General features: G+C 42.6%; 1 protein-coding gene across 2 annotated transcripts in view; it reads right to left on the minus strand.

Annotated features, from left to right (window-relative positions):
- Nucleotides 1-26155, minus strand: part of ZNF366 (zinc finger protein 366) — a 108325-nt gene that overhangs the window by 33196 nt on the left and 48974 nt on the right. The window contains exons 2-3 of one of the 2 annotated variants that reach the window (XM_027864304.1): nucleotides 6224-6405; nucleotides 5062-5797 (exon numbers count right to left, since the gene is read on the minus strand). In XM_027864304.1, coding sequence (XP_027720105.1) covers nucleotides 5062-5797; nucleotides 6224-6390 — 903 coding nt within the window. In that variant the 5' untranslated portion in view covers nucleotides 6391-6405. Of the gene's footprint in view, nucleotides 1-5061; nucleotides 6406-26155 lie in introns of both variants that reach the window. The other variant, XM_027864303.1, reaches the window with a different exon arrangement.

Below are 26155 nucleotides of genomic sequence, written 5' to 3' on the forward strand. Positions count from 1 at the left end.
GCCGAGCCCCCAAAGAGACAGGCTGCCGATTTCCAGAAAAGAGTCGGCAAGGAGAGGGATCGCCCTCTGGGATTATAAAACAGTATGGAGGGAGTTGCTCTTGTTTCATTGTTTTTTAAGAAGTGCTTGAATGCTTAAGTAATGATGCTCTCAACTGAGAACATTTCCTGGGATTCATAACTGGGGTTGGGCCATTAGCTAACCCCAGCTAGTCATCATTTTCAAGAAAAGGACTTTTTAGAGAGACCTTGACCCATTGTAAATCTTGGGAGCCGAAATTGGGAGGAAAAGAGCTTTAAAAAAAGACAAAAAACAAACAAATTCCAAATGTTTGTACACTCTACCTCTCTGAAGGCAAGGATTTTTTTTTCATTTTTCTCTTTGTAGCATAGTGCCTGGCACATAGTAGCTGCTTAATAAAAGCTTCTTAATTGGTTAATTGACTAGTAGCTTGTCGGTCCAGACTTGTAGGAAAAAATTCTAATGTTGTAACAACATTAGTTATCTGTGATGACCTACTTAAGGAGGACATGGGTGATTTGACAGCTTTAAATTCCAAACTCATTTCTGCCATTTCCTTTCTATGAGGCCTGGTAGAAAGTATGGAACCAGGCAGCTGGGTGGGGAAAGGATAGAGCACAAGACTTGGAGTGAAGATCATGTCTTGATGTTCCCTAGCTGTGGGACCCTGGGCAAACCACTTACTCTCTCCCTCAGCTTCCTCATCTATAAAATGGAGATAGTGATAGCACCTACCTCATGGGATTGATATGGAGGCCAAATGAGTTAACACATGTAGTTATTTGCAAATCTTAAAGTCTTATGTCGATGCTTACTGCTGCTATTACTATTATTACTACCTATGACTGCGTTTCCTCCTTAGAATGGCTATGATAAGAAAGTACCACTTCTCAGGATGAGTAAGAGAAATAATCCACCAAAACAATTAGGGGGTGGATAGATCTATGTTAAAACCAAATAAGAAGCCAGCTCATCTGCAAAAAATGCTGATAGGACTTGGAGCTGCAAGTAAGAAGAAATTCAACCCTTTCCATTTCGTTAATAAAAATAAATTTTTAGTGAGTAACAAATCTAATTTAGAAAAAAGAAGCCTTTTTATTGAGTATTCAGATAATGAGTTTTAAAATTACAAAACAAATGTAAGTACATTTCTGTTTTACCAGAGGGGTACTGGTGCTAGCTGGTACTGGAACTGATTATTAAATTTTCATTGTGAGCATTTAACACCTCAGAAATCAGCAAACACTACAAATTAGGGCTTTATTTAATGTTTTCTTGATTGTTTAGGCTTAAGATAGTGAAGAAGAAAATGTTAATAATGCAGATTAAACTTAAAAGTCTGTCTAGGGTGTATATAGATAGACATATAGATATATCTATACATGTATTTTGTTACTGTTCACTCATTTCCAGTCATGTCTAACTCTCTGTAACTTCATTTGGGTTTTTTGTTTGTTTGGTTTTTTGGTGAGGCAATGGGGTTCAGTGACTTGCCCAGGGTCATACAGCTAGTAAGCGTCTGAGGCCAGATTTGAACTCGGGAAGATGAGTCTTCTTGACTCTAGGACCAGTGCTCTATCCACTGTGCCACCAATTTATATATATTTCTTCTCCATATACATTAACAATTTCTAATTGTCTAATTTCAGCCTGATCTCTCTCTCTCTCTCATTTACCAGCACACTTCTGTTTTTAATTCACTGAAAGCATTCTAAAGTGTTTTTTTAAACTTCAATTTATAAGGAGGTAAAAGCTGAAAGGGACCCTAAAGATCATGTGGCCAATCCCCTTATTTTACAGATGGAAAAAAACAAACCAACAACTTCTTTCAGGATTTTCTCTGCAGTTACATCCTAAAATTACAACACCTCATGTTTACATAATCCTTTAAGTTTGCAAGGCATTTTATACCTGAGATTACATATGAACCCCACAACAACACTGTGGAGTAGGCGTTATTATTATACTCATTTTATAGATAAGAAAACTGAGGCTAAGAGAGGTAGGTGTAAGTGACTTGCCCAGGGTCACCCACCTGGTGTCTGAAGCAAGATTTAAAGCTTCCCACATTTGCTGAGAATGGCAGAGTAGAAAGAGAATTGCAAGTTAGGGTCCAAAAAACCTTGGTTCTCAACCCAGGCTTGGCTTATCTTTGATCTACCCATGTGACCCTGGACAAATCACTTTCCCCTCCCTGGACTTGTTTCCTCATCTGTAAAATGAGAAGGTTGGGCTAGATTTGTAGCCACCATCTCTTCTAGCTCTAAATCCTATGATAATCTGAGCTGCCCCTTTGGTAAATGGACTCCTTTCTGCCTAAGGAACTTAACATGCGTTGAATATTAAGGCTTGATCAGAAACTCAGTTCAGGGCTCTTTCCGTAAGGCAGAGTGAGATACTATGAACAGTGTCACAGGTCCCAGGCATGCCACTATGAGCTCTAGGGTCCCACTCGATCATTCTGGCACCGGGAAGGACGAAATGCCCTTTTTTAGAGGTATATATCACTGGGGTTTTTTTTTTTAAGAATTAAAAAATTAATTTGTTTCTGAAATGAAAATCACACGTGAACCTTCCTACTCCACTATACACAGTTCTGAAATAAGCTCTAGGAAATAAAGGAGATGCTGTGTGCGCTATAGGCCCAGAATGATTGCTGGAGTTGGAAGCCTTTGGAGACTGCCAGGGGCCAGAGAGCAATCTGGGGGCACTTGAGGCAGGTGCACAGAAAAATAATTGTTAAAATGAATTTTGATTCCTAAATCGAATGAGATTTTACTATGGGTATATGGCACCATTTGTTCTATTTATCCTTTCGTTCCCCTCTTCCCCTGCTCCCAGATTATCTTGAACCCCTTTTTAAAAGAATATTAGAAACTCCCCATCAACTCCTTTCCAAGCAGTTTTAGATCTCCTGAAATGAGCTATTCTGTCTCTCAGTCTTAATTTAGGTCCTTTGTCTCAAGTTCCTGGATTTGGCAAGGCCCTGTCTCCCTGGATGATATCCACAGGTGCCTTTTGTTAATATAGGGCAGAAACTGTTTATGCAAAACTCACAAAGCGGCCACTCCTAGAGGACCCAGAAAGGGAGCTAGATTTGGTGCAAGCCTTTCAAATGCAGCCCATTCTAGCAGGGCAGAAATTTTATCTTGGTCAGGCAAGTGCCTCCCTTGACCCTTTAGTATTAAAGGATGTTTTTGAAACTCGGGTTTAGGAGACAAGCGTGCCATCAAAAAAGCCAGCTGAGGTCAAAGGGGTGGGAGGAGGCTAGGCTCCCCTCCCCAGAGATCAAAACAGACCAATGCCACCTCAATTCAGGTTAGGTTTCAGGCCGGCCACTCGGTTTAGTTCAACCCAAATAGATTCAGAGTTTTGGGCCAAACTCAACCATGGAGGTAATCATTTTAGTGCCTGGGTTTGCTGTAGCTTTGGACTGAGTTTGAGGGAAAGAAAGATAAAACCAAACCAAGAGACTGAGTAAAAAGGTTCTCAATCATTCTACATACTGAGGTGACCTGGGGGAGTTGAATTCATATTGAACACAGCACTGAGCTGGGACAACTCAGGCTTCTCCTCCTGTAAGCCTCCTGCAAAAGTGGGGAGGGGGAGGCAATCTACTTCACTGCAGAGAGAAATGAGAGCTTATGCGGGGGAACTAGCAACAAGGAATTACCAAGACCAAGGCTCTTGTTTGGTATTCTTGCCCTTTCCACCAGAAACAGCCAGCCATGGAGGTGGATCGGGACCAGAGGGCTTCAGCCCAGGAGACTAGGAGTCAGGAGAGGTAGGTTCTAGTCTCAGACTGGCCACTTGCCAGTTCTATGACCTCGGGCATGTTATTTACCTCTCTGGGACTTTCTTTACTCATCTGTAAAATGGATGGGTTGGACTAATTGAAGTGAAAGATCAATTGCAGCTCTGAAGACCATCTTCCATCATAGCGCCTACCTGGGGACTGTTGGCAAATCACTTACCTCAGTGGGCCTCAATTTTCTCATTTGTAAATGAACACAAGAAGGTGGGAGATCGAGGCCGGTAGATAGCCGGAGCTCGGGAGTTCTGAGCTGCAGGAGCTATTTGCTTGTCTATACTAAGTTTGCAACTGATATGTTTGGTCCTCCACAGGAGGGGGCGGTTGGCTGCCTGAGGAGAGTGGACCAGCCTAGCTCTGAAATGGAGCAGATCCAAACTCTCACTTTGATCTGGGGTGGGATCCGGCCCAAGAGGGCCTGCTCCATTTCCAGTCTGAGCAAGATGGGGAGAACCAGTCTCAAAAATAAAAGAATGAACAAATGTCGAGTTTCTGTGAACTAGATGGCTTCTGAGGTTCTGTAAGCTCTATATCTGTGATCCTATACCTTTCCTAACTTTTATGGACAGGTGATACTTACAGAAATGACTATGTCATAGGTAAGGAAGAAACTGGGAAGCTAAATGGTGCAGCGGATAGAGCCTAAATTCAGGAAGACGTGAGTTCAAATTTGACCTCAGGAAGTTACTAGCTGTGTGACCCTGGGTAAGTCACTGAACCCTGTTTGCCTCAGTTTCCTCCCTGTAAAATGAGCTGGAGAAGGAATGGCAAACCACTACAGTTTCTTTGATAAGAAAACCCCAAATAGGGTCACAAAAAACCAGACACAACTGAACAACAACAAAGGAAGAAAGAGAACGGCGGTTAGTCACTCCTCTGCCCTTATCTCAAGTTCCCAAAATTTAAAATTAAAAAAAAATCTGGACTTGGCTACCAGGCCAAGGCTGGACTAGTCTTTGCACAATGTTGAAGCATGTCACCCACCTCTTGAGAGAGAGGGGCAGGAGTCCAGGTGCAGAAAAAAAACAACTCAGTTTTTTTGGACCTGGACTAAAAAGGAATTTGTTTTATACAACTATGCATATTTTTGTTTTACTTGTTAAAAATAAGGTGAAATGGGAGGAGGAGAAAACAAATTTTTGTTCAATGAAAAAACCACTTTTTGGGGGAGGGCTTTTTTTTTTTTTTCTTTGCTCAAGCCTTCTCCAGCTCCCTGCTGTGCTGCTTACCTTATGGGTGAGGGAATGCTGCTTGAGGTGATGGGGCTGCACAAACTCCATGCCGCACTCGGAGCAGATGTAGGGCCGGATGTCCTGGTGTTTCATCATGTGGTTCTGGAGCTGGCTGGGGTACTGGAAGGTCTTGTCGCACTCGGTGCAGTTGTACTGGATGGGGCCCCGGTGAGTGGTGAGGTGCCGCTTCAGCTGCGCCAGGGTGGGGAATTCCAGGCCACACTCCACGCAGATATTCTCCCTCCCACTCTCGTGCTTGGACTCGTGGGCCTTGAGCTCGCTGGGGTAGGCAAAGCCCCGGCCGCAGATCCTGCAGTTGTAAGGCTTCACGGCGCTGTGCTGCATCATGTGCCGTTTGAGGTGGCTGGTCTGCGTGAAGGCCTTGTGGCACACCTGGCACTTGTGGGGCCGGGTGCCCTGGTGGGTCAGCATGTGGGTATGCAGGTGGCTGAGCTGCTTGAAGAGCTTCCCGCAGCGGGTGCACGCGTGGGGTTTGATCCCGCTGTGGCCCAGGATGTGAGTGACCAGGTTGTACTTGGAGGTGTAGGACTTCTCACACATAGGGCACTGCCAGCGCTTCTGTTCCCCGCCCACGTCCACGTAGTAGCTGTCGTCGATCTGGATGTTGACGTCCACCCTCTCCACCTTCTGCTTGCTCTCCTCGCTGTCCTGCCTCTCAGTTTTCTGGGGAACCGGTGGCTGGGTTGGACGTTTGGGCTGGAAGGAATGCCGGCTGTAGGGGAAGCCAGGGGGCGGCATGAAGAAAGGGAACACCAGGCCCGGGTGGACTTTGGGGTAGTAGGGGTAAGGTGTAGGCAGGAATGGTGGGGGAGGAGGGTGGGACCACACAGCGCTGGGTTTGATGGGCTCTTGCTTGATGGGTTTGGCCCCCAAGTGTTCTAGGGTGCGGTAGAACTGGAAGCCAATGTTACAGAGGTCGATCATCTGGGCGTCGTACTTGGGGGCTGGGGGCTGCTGGAAGAGCAAAGGTAGGCCAGGAGAGCAGTGGCTTTTGTCCTTATCAGGTTGGTGGGAAGTTGTGGCATCAGCCGGAGGGTGGTTATAGGGCATTTTGGTGGGCATGCTCTTCCGCTTCCGAGACCCACCCCCTTCTAAGATTCCTGGGAATCCATCTAGGTCTCCCGAAGGAGGTTCGTACCGAAACTGGGCAAAGGGCCCCCTGAACTCTTCTGTAAAGGGTGGCCTCTGGTGAGATTTCATCCTTGGGGTTCCCAACTGTAGGCAATGGGGGAAAGGCGGAGCTCTCTTCATGCCCATGTTGAAACACACATCTTGGTCTTTGGTCATCCGTGATTCGTTCTGCATTGTTGATGGCTTCCTCTAAAAAGAAAGAAAAGTTACTTGAAAACTCTTCACCTTCAGGTCTCAGGTGGATGAGCTCAGCACTGATTTATAGAGAGTAATACTTGCTTCCCGTTGACCTTAATTTCTTCTTGCCAGGGCCATTTATGATACCACTTAACTCTCCCCTTGCAAACAAGGTCAGTAGAGTTACAGAGCATTGGAATTACACCCTGGAACCCGAATTCTAAATCACCTTCAAGTCCAGAGTAAAAACTGACATTCTCTTGAGTTCTTTAAATCAAATCTTCAGATATTTATTAAGCATCTACTACGCTAACTGTGCTAGGCATGCATCTTTGGTATATACACCTACATCACAGCATTTTGGGGTAAATCATATTAAATGCTCTGATCCCATAATAACCATTCATGTAATTTATAAGTAACAAGCCCCAAGCTAAAGTCAAGTAAGGCTTGGAATAATAATGATTAGCTTATTCCTATAGCACTTTAAGGTTTGCAGAGCACTTTCCTTGCTATACCACTGGGAAGCAGGTAAGAGAAAACTTAGACTCCCACACTTATTAGCTTTGCAACCTGGGGCAAGTCACTTTTCCAAATTTCAGTTTGTTGTTTAGTCATTTCAGTTGTGTCCAACTCTCCATGACCCCATTTTGGATTTTTCTTGACAAAGATATCGGAGTGGTTGGCCATTTCCTTCTCCGGCTCATTTTTACAGATGAGGAAACTGAGGCAAACAGAATTAAGGGACTTGCTCTGGGTCACACAGTTAGGAAGTGTCTGAGGCCAGATTTGAACTCAGGTCTTCCTGATTCCAGGCTCAGCACTCTATCCATCACGCCACCTAGTCATCCAGGGACCTCGGTTTACTCATTTGTAAAATACGGAGATTGGACTAAATGACCTCTAAGGTCCCTTCCACTGCTAAATCTATGATTTACAAATGTAGAAACTGAGGCTGTAAGAGGTTGAGTGACTTGCCTGTGGTCAAACAGGTAGGGAATATCGGAAAACTAGATCTGACCCCAGATTTCCTGACCTCTAGTTTAGTGCTTTATCCACTATGCCCTGCTCTCTGAAACAAAATGTCCAACTTGGGAAATTTCTCCAGGTATGACTTGCTCTCTCCCTATGCCTGATTTCAGCTGTCCCTGTGATGGGAGGTAGAATGCCACCCGCCTAGGATAGAGTCCTATCTCTTAGACAGGTCTGCACCAGGCAGCCCCTCCCCAACCACCCTTGCCCTCCATCCAAAGCATCCATTTTCCTCAATGAAGAAAGTTGTGAGTCCCAGTAAACACACTGAATATATACGGGAGGTGGGATGTCTCCCAGAGATCTCAGCCAAGAACATGGAAATGTTTCTTCTTCCAAAGACCCTGAGTGTCTTTCTCACCCTAATCTAGTTATCAGCCAGAGATGAGCAACTTCCTCAACTCACATGATTAATTCACCTCATTCTCAAAGTTGGTGAAGCTGCTGACTGTGTTCTCTATGTTGCTCCAGTTGCAGCTGGGTTTGGGTTGTGATGGGTCCCATTCTTGGCAACTAAATTCAGCCCCTGGTTCAGTGTGGTGGTGTCAAATTCAAATGGAAACTGGGGCCACTCTTAAACCATATTTAAGGATCCCGGTGGGCTCATATTGACTTAGAAAACTACATATTAACATCTATCTTCTATTGTATTTTTACTTATTTTTGTTAAATATTTCCCAGTTACATTTTAATTTGGTTAGGTGTTTGACACCTCTGGCTCTGATGCAGAGAGACATTTAATACATGTTGCTGAATGAATAATAATAGCTAATATTTATGTAGCATTTACTATGTGCCAGGTACTTTGCTAAGTGCTTTACAAATATTTGTCTTATTTGATCCTCACAATAACCCTGGGTGGTAGGTGCTGTTATTATCCTCATTTTACAGTTGAGGAAACGGAGGCAAACAGAAATTTAGGTGACTTGCCTAGGAGTCACATAGCTAGTAGTATCTGAGGATGGATTATGAACTCAGGTCTTCCTGATTTCATGCCCAGCACTCTATCCACTAGGTCACTTAGCTGCTCCTACTTGAATGATATAGTCAAGGCATGAATACAGTCAGTCTGGCCTTGTGTTCCTCCCAGGCCTGAGGTTTAATGGAGACAAAGGATCCTGCTTATTTAATGGGACTAGGGTAGGTCCCTAAGGGCAGCACAATGGATAGAGCACTGGGCTTAGAATCAGAAAGACTCATGTTCTCGAGTTCAAATTTGACTTCAGACATTTGCTAGCTATGTGGCCCTGGGCAAGTGACTCAGCTCTGTTTGCCTCAGTTTCTTCATCTGTTAAATGAGCTGGAGAAGGAAATGGTAAATCACTCCAGTATCTTTGCCAAGAAAACCCCAAATGGGGTCAAAGAGTTAGACTGAAACAACTGAACAACAAAAGATGGATTTCCAGACAAGCTCAGAGCCTAGAGCCATGATCCTCTACAGTGTGGCTCAAATGTAGGTTTGCATAAAATGGGTGATTTGCAAGGATCAGGAAGGCTAACATCATGCTGCAGGCTCGCTATGGTTCTTGGTTAAATAAATAGTGTTTATCTCCGCTCTAGTCAGGCTTTGAAAGCACACTGATTATCCCTCATTAGTATATAAGTGTTCTAATGAGATGTTTGTGGATTTTTTGTACAATGAAAGCTAATTTCCTTAAATATAAAGTGGAGGGTGTGTGTGTTGGAATGAAACACATACACACACTTGTACTTGCACACAACAGCCCAACTGCCAACAATTCAAGCCTTTCAACTTGTGAGAACAATTGGGAGTTTCTTAATCATCTGATTTTATTTCAAAGGCTTTAAAAAAAAAAGGATAGATATTTTCCATTTACTGCCTGTGCTCTTTAGGCAAGTTCCTTCTGAGTCTCAGTTTCTTCATCAATAAAATGGAGATAATGATATTTTTGCAACCAACCTCACCGAGTTGCAAGGATCCAATGAGATAATGGAGCTGAAACTTTGTCCATACTGCTGGAGGCTGAAGAGATTATATTATCGGTATGATTTGTCACTGTGGCTATTGTTATTAAGATGCACCCTGACTTAGGGAGAGTCAGAGAGACCTGGACTTAGTTCACCATATCTGACTGTGGGACCCTGGGTAAGTCACTTAATTTCCCACTGTCCCAGGCCATGCATTCACTGTAAGGTTCAAAACGGTTGTGGATCTGCTGTATAGGGGTGTACAAGAGGAGGGAGATTCTTCATGTTGAGCTCTCTATATCCATGAAATCTCAGGTCCAGAATGTCCCCAAATGATTATTTTTATTCTTGTATTTGACCTTTCTTTTTTTTTCCCCAACGGGAGTTGGGAAACCACACTGGTTTGTCTTCCTGGGAAGTTGGAGCTTAGAGATGGAAGAAGGGCATTGCAGAAATAGTCCTGCCAGGAATACTCAGTAATCCCATTTCCTGCCTTCCTTCCCTTTTCCAAAACATCTCTGATTTATAGAGTGCTTTATACATATACTATCACAACAACCCTATGGAATATACAGGGCAGTTATTTTTATTACTCCTGTTTTGTGGATGAGGAAACTGAGGTTCAAGGAGATTAAAAACTAAGATGACAGTGAGAGCCGGAAGGAAAATCAGAACTTGGACCCATGTATACTAGGTCTTCTGGCTTCAATTACAGAGCTCTTTCCACTATAGAGTGTTAATTTCCTAACATTCTTAGTAGAATATTTCATCTGTTCCCACTGCTGATGGTGAAATTAGCGTGAACGTTAGTAAGATAGCAGAGAAGGTAGAAGGGAGATGACCGGGGAGATCTGCCAGCGCTGGGGAGGGGGGAGTTCTTCCCCCTCTTTTTTCTCCCTCACCCCTTTCTCCATCTGGGGCTGCCTAGAACCCATCCCAGCTGCCTGATTGCTCACAAGGCTTGGATGAGATGGAATTCACCAACTCGAATCACTCCAGTGAGATGAAGGACCACCAGCCTTTGCCAGCTGCTCCGTCACTGTGTCCTAAGGTCCTCTCAGCCTTATCATCTGCCCTAAATTTACACCCTCGAACACTGACGACTGACCTACTGGCCTCGTCTAAGAACCCCTAGGTCTTAGCATCTGATGTTCCACCACACCCACAGGATTTCTGGGCTTTTCCATTGGTGCTGCCACTGAATTCTTTCATGCGCTGTCTCCCCTAATTAAAGTGTGAATTTCTTGAGGGCAGAGATTGTCCCCCTTTTTCTATTTGGATGCCAAGTGATTAACACGGTGCCTGGCACATAGTAGTGACTGGCTGGTATTGATCACTGATGACAGTGACACTCTACTTTCTTGAACAAATGAAAAATCATTTGAGACAAAGACAAAAAATGAAACAATCTCAGCCCTCAAGCATCTTACATTTCTTAAAAATTAGAAATGGTCCTGTGTGACCCTGAGCAAGTCACTTAACTCCAATGCCTAGCCAAAAACAAACAAACAAAAATTAGAAATGGTAACGTGGGGACAGCTAGGTGGCCATAGTGGATAGAGAACCGGCCCTGGAGTCAGGAGGACCTGAGTTCAAATCCAACCTCAGACCAAACACTTGACACTTACTAGCTGTGTGACCCTGGGCAAGTCACTTAATCTCTGCCTGCCTCAGTTTTCTCATCTGTAAAATGGGGACCATAATAATAGCACCTACTTTCTAGGGTTGTTGTGAGGATAAAATGAGATATTTGCAAAATGCTTTGTGAACCTTAAAATGCTACATAAATGCTAGACAGTATAACAGACCGGCTTCTTAGTCTGTTGTTGTTTTTTAAAGAAAGCATTAAAAGCATATCAGTACCTTAAAAAGCAAAGGTGGCTCATATCTTTATCTCACATAGTATCTTACATGGGAACCATAGAGTTACAAAATTAGAAAGGAATGTCTGGTACTCTATTTACACCAAAGGTATTTCTAAATTATTTTAAAATTAAGATTTTTTTTGTCTAGTAAACAATTTTCTAGCTCTAAAATAAACAAGTGATCCAGCAGCTTCCCAGTCTCAAAACCATTGAGATCCACCAGGACCTGTAAGGTATGAAGTCTTATTCTGCATAAAAGATTTGGCATAGTCACTATCTATCTTCCAAGGGGTTAAAAGGAATAGGATCCTTTTGGCTCTTTAGGCATAGTTGCTGACAGTTATTAATATCCCTGTCCTCCAACACAGTTGGAAGGTGTGGATACATGGATACCAAGTGCTAAAGAAAGAAAAGACCTGGCAGAGTTATGCAGACCCCATGTTCCACTCCCTGCCAAGCCAGCAGGAAGGCACTCTTTTTCTTTTTAAGGAATCGTTTATTTTCTCGTTGTGGGTCCTCTGGTTTTTTGTTTGGGTTTGTTTGGGTTTTTTTTGTTTGTTTTTGTTTGTCTTTTTGCTTAGGGTCCTAGAATTTTAACTAAATCCCAGGAAACCCAATGAAGAATTCTTCTGACTCTAAACTTGAGACTTGCAATTTGCCCTTTGGTCAACTTAGGAGAGAGTGGAGCCAGTGAAGATTTCAGTTTCCTTGATCTAATGAGGAAATGGGTAATGGAGGTCCCTTCACAAAAAGTGTTCTTCAGAGATAGGCCTGGCCGCCACCAAGGAATACAGTTCATTCCAGCTGGGGCAGCTGTGTGGCTTTTGTGTTGGGCAGTAGTGTATGCCAGAGGAGGCTGAGCTCCTGGATCACTTGAGCTCAGTATCTAAACCAGCATGGTGGGTCACTCTGGGAGTGTGGGGCTACCCAGCAGCCTAAGGAGGAATGAACTGGTCCAGAAATGAAACACACTAAAACTCCTGTATCAGTTAGTAACGGGACCAGACTAGTGACTGTCCACAAAGTCTAATTTAAAAACAAAAACAAAGACTTCATGTTTCCAACTAAGGGAAGCCTGTTGGGCTTTCATATCAAAGGCATAGTTTCATGCCCCCTCACCCACACACAACTCAGTGATTTCTTAGCCTTTGTAACCCCTGCCCCAGCTCACTCCAGGTTCCTTGAGAACAAAGTGCCAATGTGAGATCCTTGGGAATGCCGCCTGCTCAGGCACTGACAGGCAAAATTTCTGGACATTTTTCATAAATTTCATGATAAAAAATCAGAATAAATTTCACAGAGATAAGTCTAAACAAACAGATGACGACCTGCTTGCTGTGCTGGGGTTCTATGAAATCAACAGGCATGGAATTTGCCAAGTGGGACGAAGAGGAGGAAGAAGGAGGAAGGAACACAAAACTTTAGCAGAACTTTGCATCTTCGGGGATGCGTGAATGGCTGTGGAGTACTGGGGATCATAGGATCATGGATTTTGAGCTGGAAGGGACCTAGGGGCTGTCTAATCTAACCCCTTCATTCTATAGATGAAGAAACTGAGGTCCAAAGAAATTAAATGATTTGTTCAAAGTCAGATAGGGAACTGCAACGTTCATCGAAATGTATCCTGTAGCACCGGCCCTGGAGTCAGGAGGGCCTGGGTTCAAATTTGGCCTCAGATCAAACACTTGACACTCACTAGCTGTGTGACTCCGGGCAATTGCCTCACCAATAAAAAAAATGTATCCTGTACTTTTGGAAGCATTGGCTGTGTGTGTGTGAGAGAGTGTGAGTGTGTGTGTGTGTGAGAGAGAGAGAGATCTATCCCAACAGTCTTATTCCATTCCCAGTGGGTCTCCCCTTTTCTCCCTGACACACATTAGTTGTTAATGACAATCTTCATCCTTGGTTTTCACTTAACCCTTTGCTTTACATCTTTCTCTTACACTTCATATGTATTAATATGTGTGATAGTTACCTTGGTGTGTGTGTGTGTGTGAGAATTCCCCTAATTATTGGCTAACTACATGAGGGCAGGGACAATGTCTGACAATAATATGGTTCTTATGGTTTACTCGTCATTTTCCTTACAACAGCCTCATAAAGGACTACAGTCATTTGACATAACAGGAAACTGAGGAACAGAAAAGAGACTTGCCCCATGTCATACAAACAGGAAATGGTAAAACCAGAATTCAGGCTCAGAAGCTGATGTTTTCTCACCATCACTCCACAATTGCTCCTCATCTTGAGGTCATCTCCCCTCAGCACAGTGCTCTGAACAAATATCTGTTGCCTTGTGGCTATGGCACTTTGGACCACATATCCCCAAGGATCTGATCTCTACCCTCCCCTATGCCATCTGTCCTTCATGTGACCCGTCTACCTTGCCTAAAAGAGTGGGGAGGAAACACAAAAGTGAGAGTGAAACTGCTTCATCCTTAGGCTTTAGGCAATTCCCTTCGTAGAATGTGATGGGTTAGTAAAGCACAGGATGCTAGCTCAACAATGAGAGGGTCAGTACAGAAGGCAAGTTGACCATTGGGTCATACCCAGGTCAATAGCCTGGGGGAATGACTGCTGAACTAGAAGAGGAACCCGCAGTCATATGTATGGGATTATGTCTGGAAATGTGGCAATGTCCAGGGGACACCAACCTTCCATGGCTTTGCTATGGAAGGGGGGAGAAAAATTTATTTTTATTATTTATTAAGCACCTATTACGTGCCAGGCACTGCATTAATTGCTTTATAAAGACTATCATTTGATCCTACCCCTTAAGATAGGTGCTATTATTATCCTTATTTTTTACAGGTAAGGAAAATGAGACAGACTGAGATAAAGGGACTTACACACAATAAGTATCTGAGGCTGGATTTGAACTTATTACATTCTAATGGGAGAGAAACCATGCAAATAACTATGTACATACAAAATATGTACGGTATAAATGGAGGCAAAATCAGAGAGAACAAACATTGGACAGGGAATCCAAAGTCCCAGATTCTAGTCTTGGTTAAGCCACTAACTTGGTATGTGATTGATTCTGGGCAAGTCACTTTACTTTTGGGGGCCTCAGTTTCCTCATTTGTCAAATGAAAGGGTTGGGTCAGTTGATGTCTAAGGCAGAAATGGCACAGGATAGAGCACAGGACATAGAGTCAGGAAGACCCAAGTTCAAATCCTATCTCAGACACTAATTGTATGACCCTGGGCAAGTCACTTAACCTCTCCAGTGTCCTTATCTGTAAAAGGGAGATAACAACAGCACATACCTCACAGGGTTGTCCTCTGGACCAAATGAGTTAATACAGGCAAAGTGCTATATAAATGCTAGCTTATTGTTATTTATTTAGAAAAACATCTGCCTTCATCCAAGGACCCTCTTATTTGGTAGAGCCTTTTCTATCTCCCTCTTACTGCTCCTGTTTAGACTAGATGGTCTCTGGGGCCCATTTAAGCATGAGGTCTATGATCCAGTGGTCCTTGGTGACATATGACTGGGTGACACATAGAAGACTGAAAAGCCTTCAGGTTGGACAGAGAGTGATGCGTGTAAATAAAGGAAGGGGAATCACACAGAGGGTCAGCCAACAGGAAGGAGAGAATTCTGTTGGTTCTGAAAGAAAGAACTTCTAATGGTGCCCTTTCATTGGGGATTCACCTACTGCACCAAAATGTAAATGCTCCCCAAATAAATTTGCAGGTATTTTGTGGTTATTATTTGAATCCAAGGTCATTTCTGGGAAATGTTATTACAAAAACCACAATGAGTCAGCAAGCTAGGAGCAGGTTTATTTGCCTCCAGTAATGCTGTTGATTTCTACTCTGTCCAAGAGAGAACATATTACTCATTCTTTGAGCCCTCTCCACAGGAGAATGTGGGCATTCCTTTAACACCTCAATTCAAATCTTCATCTTAGGACAAAAAGGGGAAAAATAAATTCTTTTTAAAAAAATTCTCAATTACTGTAAAAACAATTTGACATTTGGTTTTTTTCCCTTAATTTTGAGTTTGAAATTCCCTCCCTCCCTCCTTCCTCTCTTCCCTCTTTGAAAATGCAAACAATTTGATACAGATTATACATGTGCAGTCATACAAAATATATTTCCATATTAGCCATGTTGTGAAAGAAAACAGACAGAAAAAAAACCAACAAGAAAAATAAAAGTATGCTTCAGTCTGCATTCAGATCCCACCAGTTCTTTCTCTGGAGGGGGGCAACATTGGAAAAATACATTTTCTAGAATTATACTAAGTGACCTCATCACTACTTCTCTCCCTCTTTCTTTCCTTTGGTTAGGCCTGGCTTAGCACTGCTCACAACCAGGGTATCCCTCTCTAAAGGAAGAGATGCAAAGGGTCTTTAAAGGGTGAGTTAAGAGGTGAAAGAAGAAAAGCACTAGAAAAAAAAAGTGCTGTAGGAGGAGCAGATCTGGGGAGGAGGCTAGAGTGTGAGAGGCAGGAAGAGGAAGAGATCCAGTGACCAAGAGGCCAAACCTCAGTGTGAGGAAAGGGCTGTAGCTGCAAGGTCCTACCATGGGCCTGCTTGGTTTTTCCTGCATTTACGTGATCACCCTTTAGCCTCTGCATCAAAGGAACTTTCCGATGGGTCCAGGAAGTTGTTCTCATTCTTATATAAAAACATTGCTGGGTTTCTTCCCACCTGAAGGCATTTGCCAAGCAATGCTCAGTCTCATCAGACCCCAGTTAAGGGATGGACAAAGACCATTTAGGTCTTGGCAGAGGAATACATAGTGACCTCAAACTAAGCCATTTGTCCTGAATAACTTTGTCCTGAATAACTGAATATTGCAGAGGCATGAAGTAGAGATGCTGGCTTGCGGTTAGGCAACTCTCTCTCAGGGCTCTTTTAATCCATCAGCCTACAGTCCTGGTTCTGATTTAATTCCCAGACCCGACTTCCTCCTTTCCATTACAAATGAGCTCCCTTTGTTAACAGTGCCTGGTTAGGTGCCCTGGATCACAAAGGTCATTGTTCTCAATCTTTGAGTTCAGTTCCCCATCTACCTACCCCTCCAAGTTTCCTCATCAGTAAAATGAGGGGGTTAGACAGAATGCTTCCAAGGTCCCTTCTACCTCTAAATCTTTGCTCCTCTGATCCTGGAGGGAAGGGGGGGTCATTGGAGTTTGTTGATTGAAAAAAGATTTCAGTAAACTTTCTTGTACACCCTATTCAATATGAAAGAAAAATGAATACTAGGGTTTAATCAGTCAACAAGCATTTATTAAGCCCTTACTATATTTGCACTTTGCAAAGTTTTAGAGATACAAGGCAGCTAGGTGGTACAGTGGATAGAGCACTGGGCTTGGAATCAGCAAAACTCATCTTTGAGTTCCTATCAGGCCTCAGACACTAGCTGGGTGACCCTGAGCAAGTCACTTAACCTTATTTCCTCATCCGTTAAATGAGCTGGAGAAGAAAATGGCAAACCACTTCAGTATCTTTGCCAAGAAAACCCCAGATGGGATCATGAAGAGTCAGATATGACTAAAATGACTGAACAACAAATGTGGCTGGCTGCTCTATATTACATTATGTTATATTATACTCTTCATTTTACATTTACTAGCTACTGTTCACATGACTATGGTTTGCCTCCCTAACTAGATTATAAACTCCTTGAAAGAAGGGTCTTATACATCTTTGGTCTCCCTTGCCTCACCAACAACATGTAACAGTGCTCTGTACATAATTCATACCCAGTTTAAATTGATTGATTGACAAGTACCATGTTCAGGGTAGATTTGGGCCACTGAACTCAACCAGTATTTTGATGTCCCCTGGAGGACTCCTCTACTCATCTGGGACCCATGCCAACCTGACTTTACACAATCTGCCTGCCAGTCTATTCCCAGGGTGCTAAGTAGGTTATTATGTCAAGCTATTGCTCTAAAGTCTTGGCCTCAAATGCATGGCATTAGTATGGGGGTTTGGGGTCAGTATGACACACTCCTGTGCCCTGAATTGGGAGAAATGCTCACTTCAATGAAATGGTAGGGATGTGGAAATGAAGGCAGGTCAGGTTCAAAGACACAAAGACTTCTAAAAATGCCCATGACACGAAATGTATGATGGGACAGACAGCACAAAAGCTGTTGATCATTTTACTGTGATTCCAGGGCATTCAGTAACTTGAGAGAGAAAGGAAAGCAAGGAATAAAAGGAGGGTCAAAAAGGGACTGCTTGGGGTGGATGGGACAATGATAACTGACACCAGATGATAACTAGAACAGCTGCTCCCTTCTTTTGTTTCTTTTTCTCTGCAAGGAAGAATGACCTCTATGCTAGAAATAACAGAACAAAAAGACTAACAGAGAGATTATACTTGAGATGAGTAAGAAGATAGTAAGTTTGCACTTACTTTTGACAAATCAAAATCAGCCGACTCAGGAGAAAGAACTACCCCATTCACATATGTAAATGGGTTACACTGAGAATGCACAGACATTCTCTGCCTGCTTCCCGTCAACTCTATGTGGGAGCTTTGGGGGAATACTTCCAGTCATGCATGACCAAAGGGCTTGCCAGAGGAAAACATGAAAAGTCTTACATGACCCAGAACAGCTAAAGACTTAGTAGGTGTACTGGAATCTCTGTCTCTCTTGATTTCTGGGTGTGAAGCATGAGCATTATTTCAAACTGCGTCCCTGCAGGCCCTGCTCTATTCAACCTTCATGTGGCTGTGAACACGTGTCCACCTCTACTTTTGTGTTTATTTTTTTCCTGATACTTGGTAAAAAAAATAAAATCTAGGGGCTCAGAAAAATGGCCTCCCAAAACTAAATTATATCTAAAAATCATCTTTTTTCTCTTTCTGATAAAAAGAATTTTCTTCATTTATTATTATTATTGATCCAAGCAGAGGCTTTTGTTTGCAAAGGTAGAGTCTAGAGAGATTGCCCTTGGTAATTGCTATCAGTTTGTCATAAAATACATAGCTAGAACAAACTTTAGAATGCATAGTACAACCTCCTTATTTTATAGATGAGAAAAATCAAGGCTCAAAGAGAGATGGTATTACACAGTGGAAAGAACACTGGACTGGGATTCAGGAAACAAGGGGGTTCTAATTTCTTTGTGCATCAGTTTCCTGATGTGTAAAGACTAGATGACCTTTAAGGTGATTTTCAGCTCTAAGATTGTGATTCTCAAGTAAGTTGACAAAGGTCACATCTATAGTTTCTTGGGGAACATAAAAGGCTCAAATATCTCTCCCCCCAAAAAAGATTCAAGGTGAACTTCCTTCATTACTACCTCATTCCTATCCTCTAGGCTTCCACCTTTGATTATAACTAATCAGGGATGAATTCAGCCAGTGTTATTGTCTCAAAATATTTGATTTTCATTTTTTTTAAATCCTGCTTCTCCTTTAGATTAACCTTTCCTCTATTCATCCCATGGAACATCATTGGAATCAGGAAGACTCAACCTTCCTGAGTTCAAATCTAGCCTCAGACACTTACTAGCTGTGTCACTCACTAGTGACCCTGGGTAAGTCACTTAACCCTCTTTGTCTCATCTGTAAACTGATCAACAGAAGGAAATGGCAAACCACTCCAGTATCTCTGCCAAGAAAACCCCAAATAAAGTCACGAAGAGTTGGATCCGATTGAAAAACCACTTAACAACAACAGATGTCCTCTGCTTAAGCATTCTCCCTTCCCCAAAGACCAATGCTGGTTCTCTTCTGTCAGTCAGACTGTGGTTCCTGGGCCCTATCTCTCTAGTTCCCTCCTCTCTCTTCAAGTTTTCACTGCTAGTACCAAGTCCCCACCACACCTGGATCATTTCAACAGCCTCCTAGCTAATCTCACGAGACTCCAATCCACTCTTTGTAGCTCTAACAAACTAATCTTCCTAAAACACTACTTTTACTCTCTTTCCCTTCTTAAGAACCTGCAAAGATTCCATGTGTCCCATTGAACTCAAAGCTCCCTTGTCCTGTTATAAGGCCTTTCATATCCCACTACTTTTGACACAAACTCCACAATTTCCAGGTTAACTGGACCAATCTCCTCACTAGTCCCCGTATGTGAGATACGAATTCTTATCTCTGAGCCATCAGAGCCTTATTGCCCTTTGCAGATATTACATTTTTTACAAATTGAAGGTTTGTGGCAACCCTGTGTCAAGCAAGTCTATCTGAGCCAATTTTCCAACATCACATGCTCACATCATGTCTCTGTGTCACATTTTGGTAATTCTTGCAGTATTTCTATCTTTTTCACTATTATTCTCTCTGTTTACAGTGATCTGTGATCAGCGATCTTTGATGTTACTGTTGCAATTGTTTTGGGGCACCTGTATAAGTCCGTGAACTTAACTGATAAATGTTGTATGTGTTCTGACTGCTCCACTCACTTTCTCCCTCTCCTCTGGCCTCTCTATTCCCCCAGACACAACAATATTGAAATTGGGCCAAATAATAACCCTACAATGGTTTCTAAGAGTTTAAGTGAAAAGAAGAGTCAATTTGGCAAACTTCATTGTCTTATTTTAAGAAATTGCCACAGCCATCTCAACTTTCAGCAACCACCTGATCAGTCAGCAGCCATCAACATTGAGGCAAGACCTTCCACCAGCAAAAAGATTACAATTCAGGGGCAGCTAGGTGGCCCAGTGGATGGAGCACCAGTGCTGGAGTCAGGAGGACCTGAGTTTAAATCGGACATCAGACTCTTACTAGCTATGTGATCCTGGGCTAGTCACTTAGCCCAGATAGCCTCCAAACAAACAAAAGACTGCAACTTGTTGAAGGCTCAGGTGATGGTCAGCATTATTTTAGCAATAAAGCATTTTTTAATTAAAGTATGTATGTTATTTTTTAAAACATAATACAATTGCACATTTAATAGACTATAGTATAGTATAAAAATGACTTTTATATGCACTCAGAAACCCCAAAATTCATGTGACTGGCTTTGTGATATTCAATTTATTGAGGTGGTCTGGAACCGAACCTGCAATATCTCTAAGGTATGCCTGTATTCAATTGCTCTCCCAACTAGGAATATCTTTTTTCCTCTTTTCCATCAACCAAATTATACTCGCCTTTCCAGATTCACCTTAAATTGGATTGAATTTATTGAATCAGCTTGAATTAATTTCTCCACAAAGCCTTTCAAAGGACTCCAAGACTAACTTTTACCTACCTACTCCTACTACCACTAATAATAATTATCATCATCACTGGCAGCATCATTACTACTAACATTTATATAGTGCTTTGAAGTTTGTTAAATTCTACTCACATTTTTCTCATTTGATCCTTCCAATAACACTCTGAGGTAGGCACTACAGACATCATCTCTATTTTAGGGATGAGGAAACTAAAATTCAGATAGGTAAGTAAGTTAACCAATGCTCACAAAGCTAGTGTCGAAGATGCTAATCAAACCTAGATCTCTCCTGACTCTAAGTTCAGCAAATTTTCTCAATATCAGTGAGCTCTGAACTCCTAGAATACTTATGATCTGCCCCACCATCACCACCATTTTATTTTCTATAGCATTTTTTTCCCTTCTCTATTTCACCAGCTAGTCCTGTCCTGTCTTCCCAAAAAGATTTTAAGCTGTTTGAGGACAAGGGTCCTATTTTTCTTGTATTTCTTCCCCACCCCCCACCCCCAGCTGATGCTCTGTAAGAGTGTTAACGGTTTCTGATTGCTTGATTGAAATCACATGGACGGACTTTGTTGCGTTTGCTTAAAAAAACCAGAAATATCTTTAGCTTCAAGATAACGTGAATTCAGGCAGTCTCTCCATCTGGGGAATATTGCCTGCTTCTGCCAATTCAGAATCAGCCTGAATTAATTTGACATGGAGGCATTAGCAACCACTTAGAGGTTGTGTTAGCTATTCATTACCCTCATTATTATGCAGCCAGCATTTAAATTAGTGTTTTCCTTATAATCCTTATAATAGACTTGCTGGTAGTGTGTATCAGCCCCCAATCCCTTAAGCCTCGGTCTACATCTGAAGCCGGAGTAAAGTGAATGTGAATGAAATGGACCACGCATGATTTTTGCTCCCCTCTGCCTACCTCACCACACTCCTGCAGATCCCCCAGAGCTGAAGGGAGGATGCAGGAGAAAGGACCAAGCAACATCTGGATGGGGGGAGGTCAGGGGGCGGGCCCAGAGAGCTGCTCTGAGCCCATTGGCTGAGCTCGGCTCAGGGCGGGCGGGAGGCTGCCGCGCTTCAAACCAATGAGAGCAAGCTTTCTTCTCGCAAACAGCTCTTCCTCTGAGCCAATGGGAAAGAACGGGCAGAGAAAAATGCCTTCCCAGGTAATAAAGGTTTGCAATTTTAATTACTTTTCTGTGAAATCGAAATGGTCCCAGGACTTAAATCTTCCTGGTTTTTTAACTTCCTTGTTTTGCTTTTTACCTTTTTAGATGTGAAAATTTAAAAAAGCAGGGAAGGCACAAAAAGGGAGCTCTATCCAAAAAAAAAAAACAACCAAAAAACCCAAAACAAAACAAAACAAAAAAAACCAACAACAACAAAAACCATATTTCCATACCTCTAGTTTCCCTAATTTAAACTTCATTCGTGCAAAGGTCACTGAATTCATCCTATCTTTTGCATTTCCTGGCTCCCAGAGCTGGCCTTTTTCTCTAGTCTCAAGTCACTATTTATCTCCAGTCTAGTACAAAGAATGAGAATTGCTTTTCAGGGATATCACTGGAGCTACTTCCTCTCCCCCCCCACCTCCTCCTTTTGGGGTCCTGGGTTCCAGGGTGGAACTGACTTTAAAGACCATCTCATTCAACTCCTTTTCACAATTGAGGAAACTGAGCCCCAAAGTAGCTCTGAAGCTAAGTAACTCACCTAAGGTCACATAGGCAGTAAATAGTAAAGCTCTGGTTTGAATATAGGGATTCTGATTTTAAATCTGGGTTTTTTTCTCTTGCACCAGGCTATATCTTCCTTTATATGTAAGAATCCTTAGCTGTAGAAGAAAACTACCAGCTATTCAGTGTTTTATTTAGTATTACCTCTTTTGTTGTTGTTCAGTCATTTTTCAGTCTTGTGTGACTTTTTGTGAAATCATTTGGGGTTTTCTTGGCAGAGATACTGGAGTGGTTTGCCATTTTCTTCTCCAGACCATTTTACAGATGAGGAAACTGAGGGAAACAGGGTTGACTGACTTGCCCAGGGTCTCATAGCTAGTTAATATCTGAGGCCAGATTTGAACTCAGGAAGTTGAGTCTTCCTGACTCCAGGTCCAGTGCTCCATTCACTGTACCACCTAGCTACCCTATGTGCCACCTAGCTGTCCCTGTATTACCTCTCAGGTTTGATTAAATGAAAGAATGGAAGAAAGGCTTCTGTCAAGGGATTTTTCTTTCTCTTGAGGTAAATGTATAAATGCCAGTTGGTGCCATTTCTCCACATCTGGGGTGGTGGTGACTACTCTGGGGGTTACCCAAGATGAGGACCACATTGCCACATCACTGCACTTATCCTAGCCCAAGGTGTGATGGATGAGAAAATGGGTTGCTTAGCTATTCCACAAATGAGAATTATGCCAGTCACTGAGTTCTGCTTGTGCGCAGATGGAACATCTCTCTCCTTTCTGCCTCCATTCTCTGTTTCCCTTTGTCATCCCTCACAGCCCCTTCCTCTTCCCTCTTAAATTCAGACAGCCTTAATATAAGAAAGGCAGAGATAAGTAATTCAGTTTTGGAGGACAGTCAGTAGACAATTGTAATGGGGGCAGAGGATGTCCCCTTTCCTACCTATTATTCAAATGTGTTAAAGAGAAATACCTCTATTATCCACACTAGTCAAGTGGAGACAGCCCTGGATTTGGAATCCCAGATACAATATTCACTAGTGGTATGACTTTAGGAGCAAGTCATGTTACCTCTGAAAACCTATTTTCTCATCTATGACATGGGTGTAATACCTGTGCTACTTACCTCATAGGACTTTTGGGGGCTCTGATGGGAAGACAATGTATGTAAGGGGAAGAGCGCTATTTAAAAATCAGCTGTTTTTATTAGCACTATTGTACTTTGCTGGTCCCACAGATCTGAGATCTTGTCTGTGGTTACTTTCTCCAACCCATCCAAGCTTCCTTATCCTCTGATGCATTTATCCATGTCCTCCATAAGAGCTCCACCCAGTGTGCTAGAGGTAGGTGACTTGAGGTCTATGGAGATAACACTGGATCCTTAGAGACATTGCTAAAGATTCTGGCTAGCACTACCGTGTTATAAAGACTTGAAATAAAGTTCCAGCAAAGGAGCTTGTCTGCTTTCTGAGATTCAGCCTACAAATCAGCTCCTCAGCAGTAGGCAGGCCTCTTGTTCTCTTCCTACCTCTCAGTCAGGCTTCTAACCTTCAGCTGAAACTCCTCTCTCCAAAGTTACTAGGGATCTCTTAATTGCTAAATCTAATAGCCTTTTCTCGATCCTTATCCTTCTTGACTCTCTGCAGCTTTTGACACAATTATATCACCCACTTCTCCATACTCTTTTCTCTCTAGGTTTCCCTGACATTGTTCTCCTGGTTCCCCTCATGTTGGTCTGATTACTTCTCAGTCTCCTTTGCTGAATCTTCAACCAGGTTGTGCTCTTTACCCATGGGTATGCCCCAAGGGTCTATCCTAGGCCTTCTTCTCTTCTCCTTCTACACTATTTTGCTCGGTGATCTTATTGGCTCCTGTGAATCCAACTATCATCTCTATGAAGAGGATTCAGCCTTCACCTCTCTTCTGACCTCCAGTCTCACATCTCCAACTGCCTATTTGAGATAAATATCCTGAACTGGATATCTCCTAGACATCTTAAGCTCAGTATGAACAAAACTGAACTTGTTATCATTTCTTCAAAACAACTTCTCTCTTACTGTTGAGAGTACCACCATTTTCCCAGTTGCCCAGTCTGGCAATGTAAGTATCCCCCTCTCATCCTCTATATCCAGTCGTTGCTAAGTCTTGTCAATTCTACCTTCATAAAATCTCTCCTATATGCTTCTGTCTTTCCTGTTCCACCTTCTTTCCATACTGCCACCACCCTGGTGCAGGTCCTCATCACCTTATGCTTGGACTATTGCAGTAGCCTTTTGGCTGGTCTCCCTGCCTCAAAACTCTGGACATTACAGGCCACCCTTCACTCAACTGCCTAATTGATGTCCCTAAAGTTGTTGTTATTGTTGTTGTTTGTCCTTTGTTCTAGAGGACCAGGACATCTTAAGTCCAAGTTGCTTGCATGTCATGGCATCACCTCCTAAAGTGCAGAACTGATTATATCACCCTGCCTTCCTTTCCCCCCTATTTATTCAGTGAACTCCAGGGGATCCCTCCAGGATCAAATATTTTAAAAATCCTCAGTCATTCAAAACTGTTCCCCTCCTACCTTTCCTGTTTTCTTAGACCATACTCTTCTCCAGGTACTCTGATCCATTGTCACCGGCCTCTCCCGTGGCTGTTCCTCCCACAAGATTCTGTCTGTTTCTGTCTCTCTTTCCAGGCATTTTCCCTCACTGTCCACCATGCCTCCATCTATCACTCCCTCTTGACTTCCTATAAGTCCCAACTAAAATCCCACCTTCTACAAGAAGCTTTTTCCTGACTCCCCCTTAATGCTTTAACTTTCTTGTTGGTTATCTCTAATTTATCCTGTATCCATATTATTTGTACATAGAGCTTTACATGTTGTCTCTGCTGCTAAACTGTAAGCAATTTGAGAGCCTATGTACCTTGCACATAGTAATTTTTTGTTTCTTTTTTTTCTTCTGGTTAGGCAATGGGGTTAAGTGACTTGCCCAGGGTCACATAGCTAGTAAGTGTTATGTGTCTGAGGCTGGATTTGAACTCGGGTCCTCCTGAATCCAGGGCCAGAGTCTATCTATTGCACCACCTAACTGCCCCCATAAAGGTTCTTAATAAATATTTGGCAGTTTAATTTGACTTGAATCCTTTGGCTTTGGCCATCCATAGAACTGCACTATTTTTAACTGTAAAATAGAAATACTAATGCTTCTTCTGCTTGCCTACTTCATAGGGTTGTAAGGAAAGAGCTTTGTAAACCATATATACATCCTAGGGTCAGAGTGTACATAATGTGTATTGTTTCCCCTATATTTTGGTGCTAGTTCATATTTTCTATTGTAGGCTTTGAATGCTGGCCTGGTGAGAGATGTGGCACAGTGAATAGAGTGCTAGGCCTGGAGTCAGGAAGACCTGAGTTTAAATCTGGCCTCAGACACTTACTAGCTGTGTGACTCTGGCCAAGGCACTTAATCCTGTTTATCTGAGTTTCCTCATCTGTCAAATGAGCTACATGGCAAACCGCTCCATTATCTTTGCTAAGAAAACCCCAAATGGGGTTACAAAAAGTCATCCACAGCTGAACAACAACAGAGAGGGGCTTGTTACCAAAATGTTGAGCATTGTGGTACAGTGGAAAGAGCACTAGCTCTGGAGTTAGAGGACATTGGCCCAATTCCACCTCTAATGTTCACTATCAGTGTCACCTTGAGCAGGTCATTTTGCTTCCCTGGGCCTCAGTCTCCTTATCTGTAAAATAAAGAAGTTGGGCTAGATAGCCTCTGTGGTCCCTTGAAGCTCCTGTGTCCTCATGGGATGACTTTGTTTTTGTCCATAGCAACTCAGAAATCTGTCTACTAAGGCATAAAGGGCTGGCAATCTGAATCAGTGGAAGGACCACTAACACCCATGAAATCATAAGGTCTTTTGAAGAAGCCTTCTATTAAAATATTCTTTGAGAAAATTAAGTAACTCTCCAGCATCACCAATCCTTTTTTTAGAACTAGGAAGTAACTTATCAGCTCATTTTCAAATTTCTTTCTTTTTGAACTTCAAAATCTACTTTAAATCAAATTAACAAATATTTATTGATTGCCTCCTGAGTCAGGCACTCTGCCAAGCGCTTCTTCTTTT

The sequence above is a fragment of the Vombatus ursinus genome, unplaced genomic scaffold (genome assembly GCF_900497805.2).
Source record: "Vombatus ursinus unplaced genomic scaffold, bare-nosed wombat genome assembly UNPS02014774.1, whole genome shotgun sequence".
NCBI lineage: Eukaryota > Metazoa > Chordata > Mammalia > Diprotodontia > Vombatidae > Vombatus > Vombatus ursinus.